Genomic DNA, 2,749 nt, shown 5'->3' on the forward strand with positions numbered 1-2,749 from the left:
CTGTCCCATGCTTCTATGTCTCTGGGTCAGTTTTGTTCATTAGTTTATTTTGTTCATCAGATTCCACATGGTTCTCTCCAAATTATTTTGAAATCTCAACATCAACGTACAGTCCTTCCCAGCAGGACACCACTGGGCAATCGTGAGTCCTCTCACCAGCACAGGACTGTCTCCCAAATTGTAACAGCTTGGAGCTCATTTCCCCCACTTTCATCTGGACACTGCCCAGATCTGCCTGTCCCGGGCTCTCCCCTGCTTGCCTCCAGCTGGGTGCTCACCCACCTTGTCATGCCTCAGTTTTTGGAAGAGCCTGACTCCGTTCTTCCCGACCGACAGGAAGTACAGGACCGGGTTGAGGCAGCAGCTCATGCTCACCAGCGGCCTCCACACCTTGTAGGCCGCGCTGGCCGCCGTCAGGAGCCGGCAGTCCTGGGACGTCAGGAAGCGGAGCGTGATGTAGAAGGAGCGGGAGACGTGGAAGGGCACGAAGCAGAGGGCGAAGAGGCTGCACACCAGCAGGATGGTCCGGATGGACTTGGCCCGGATGGTGGTGCCGGTCCCCACGAGGGTCTCTGCCGGCTTGGCCAGGCTCCGGACCATCAGCGAGTAGCACACCAAGATGACCAGGGAGGGCAAGACGAAGCCGGACAACGTCAGGACCATACTGTAGGCGAAAAACCGATCGAAGTTCTCCTGACCCGTCATGTCGTAGCAGACCATCTGGCCGTTGATGTAGTCAGTGTGGGCGAAGCCCAGGGTGGGCAGCAGCTGGAGGACCACCAGGGCCCAGGTGGCGGCGGCGCCCCGCAGGGCGTGCCGGCGGGTCCGGTAGGGCAGGGACCTCAGCGGGTGGCACACGCCCAGGAAGCGGTGCACGGAGATGCAGGTCAGCAGCAGGATGCTGCCGTAGAGGTTGGTGTAGAACAGGAAGCGCACCAGCCGGCAGAGCAGCTCCCCAAAGGGCCACCAGTCGCCCAGGGAGTAGGTGACGATGAGGAAAGGCAGCGTCAGCACGTACAGCAGGTCGGCCACCATCAGGTTCACCAGGTAGATGGTGGCGCAGCTCCAGCGCTTGGTTTGGCACCAGGAGAGCCACAGGACAGCGCCGTTCAGGGGCAGGCCTAGCACGAAGATGATGCTGTAGGTCAGGGGGAGGTAGATCTGCTTGTAGTCCTCTGAGAGCAGGCAGAACCCCGTTTCCTCGGAGGCATTCGTATCCCGCTTCTCCATCTCCTGGGAGGCTCCTTCTGGGAGCCCAGCTGCTCCTGTTGCTCCTGCTGCCCCTGGGAGAAAGCAAAAGGGACCACAGCCTTAGCCATTTAGCTCAGTGGATAGAGCATTGGCCTGTGGACTAAAGTGCCCTGGGGTTCAAATCTGGTCAAGGGCATGTGCTTTGGTTGCAGGCTCCTCCCCAACTCGGGGCCCTGGTTAGGGCTCGCATAGGAGGCAACCAATCAATGTGTTTCTCTGACATATTAATAAATGTTTCTCTCTGTCTCTCCTCTCTCCCACTCCCCCTAAAAATCAATGGAAAACACTTTTGGGCCAGGATTAACAACAACAACAACAACAACAACAACAACAACAAAGGAGGGGGGGGCTAGCTGGTTTGGCTCAGTGGACAAGAGTGTCGGCCTGCGAACTGAAAGGACCCAGGTTTGATTCCTGTCAATGCACATGTCTGGGTTGTGGGCTCGATCCCCAATGGGGGACTTGCAGGAGGAGATGATCAATGATTCTCTCTCATCATGGATGTTTCTATCTCTCTCCCTCTCCCTTCTTCTCTGAAATCAATAAAAATATATTTTTTAAAAAAAAGATAGATTAAAAAAAGAGGGGGGGGGGGAGGTACTGTAGAGCATCATGATCTTGGCTGGATCAGCCTCTACCTGGATCTGGCAGCTTTTTACTATACGTGTGGTTCAACTCAAAGTGTGATCAGAGTCCTATTTGAGAGACCAGCTCCGGGTGAGGGGTGGGATGGGGGAAATGGAAGAGAGAGAATTTAATTCATTTTTAGGCTTACCAGGTCCAAGGGCTGGCCCCGCACTGACTTGCATGCTCTCTGCTGCGGGCTTGTGCTCAGAAGCTCAGGTGCATATGGTGGCCCCTAGATTCTGCTGCCTTTAAACAGGGCACACAGCCTCCAGCCCCGGGGCTCCTCCTCTGACTGGCATCCTTTGCATAGAGTCAGGAAATCTCCAAGGGGAGCTCTCCCAGGCTCGCATTCCCAGGACGCGATGCTGCCCGCCATCTGGTCCTAACCCCACTTGCCATGGTGGAAAAGACAGTGATCCTTAGGGGTTATGGGGGATTAGGGAAAGCACAGGTTTTGCCTACAGGCGCTGCTGGAAGATTTGGATTTGTATCTCTTTTAGGATTTATTAACTGCGTATTTGAATACAGAGACTGATTTGCCTATTAACCATCTCAGCACCCCAAACAGCCAAGAAAACAAGCCTGAGCCATGAAGCCAGGTGCGGCTTCTTCCTTACTCCCATCCCGGTGGACAGAGCAGACCCAATGGGCAGAGCCGCCAGCCGAGGAAGCTGTGTGTGTGGGGCCCGCAGATTTGGTCCCATTGGGAAGTCAGTGGGCCAATCAGCCAATCAGCATGGAGCCTACAGGAATGGAAAGATGTTTATTTATAGGACTTAATTCAGAAAGATGAATGAATACAGGGCAAGAGAGAAAAAAAATCAAGGTAATTTCAGATACATTGAAAGTTGATTATACACTTAAAATATAT

At 54.2% G+C, this 2,749-nt stretch overlaps 1 protein-coding gene across 1 annotated transcript; it reads right to left on the minus strand.

Moving 5' to 3' along the window:
• Positions 1–210: 210 nt before the first annotated feature.
• Positions 211–2,060, minus strand: LOC118722290 (P2Y purinoceptor 3-like). The gene is given in 4 exon segments (XM_036443640.1): positions 211–337; positions 339–637; positions 640–1,283; positions 2,027–2,060. Coding segments are annotated over 4 exon segments (1,104 nt in total).
• Between the last annotated feature and the right edge of the window lie 689 nt (positions 2,061–2,749).

The sequence above is a fragment of the Pipistrellus kuhlii genome, unplaced genomic scaffold, assembly GCF_014108245.1.
Source record: "Pipistrellus kuhlii isolate mPipKuh1 unplaced genomic scaffold, mPipKuh1.p scaffold_m20_p_2, whole genome shotgun sequence".
Taxonomy (NCBI): domain Eukaryota; kingdom Metazoa; phylum Chordata; class Mammalia; order Chiroptera; family Vespertilionidae; genus Pipistrellus; species Pipistrellus kuhlii.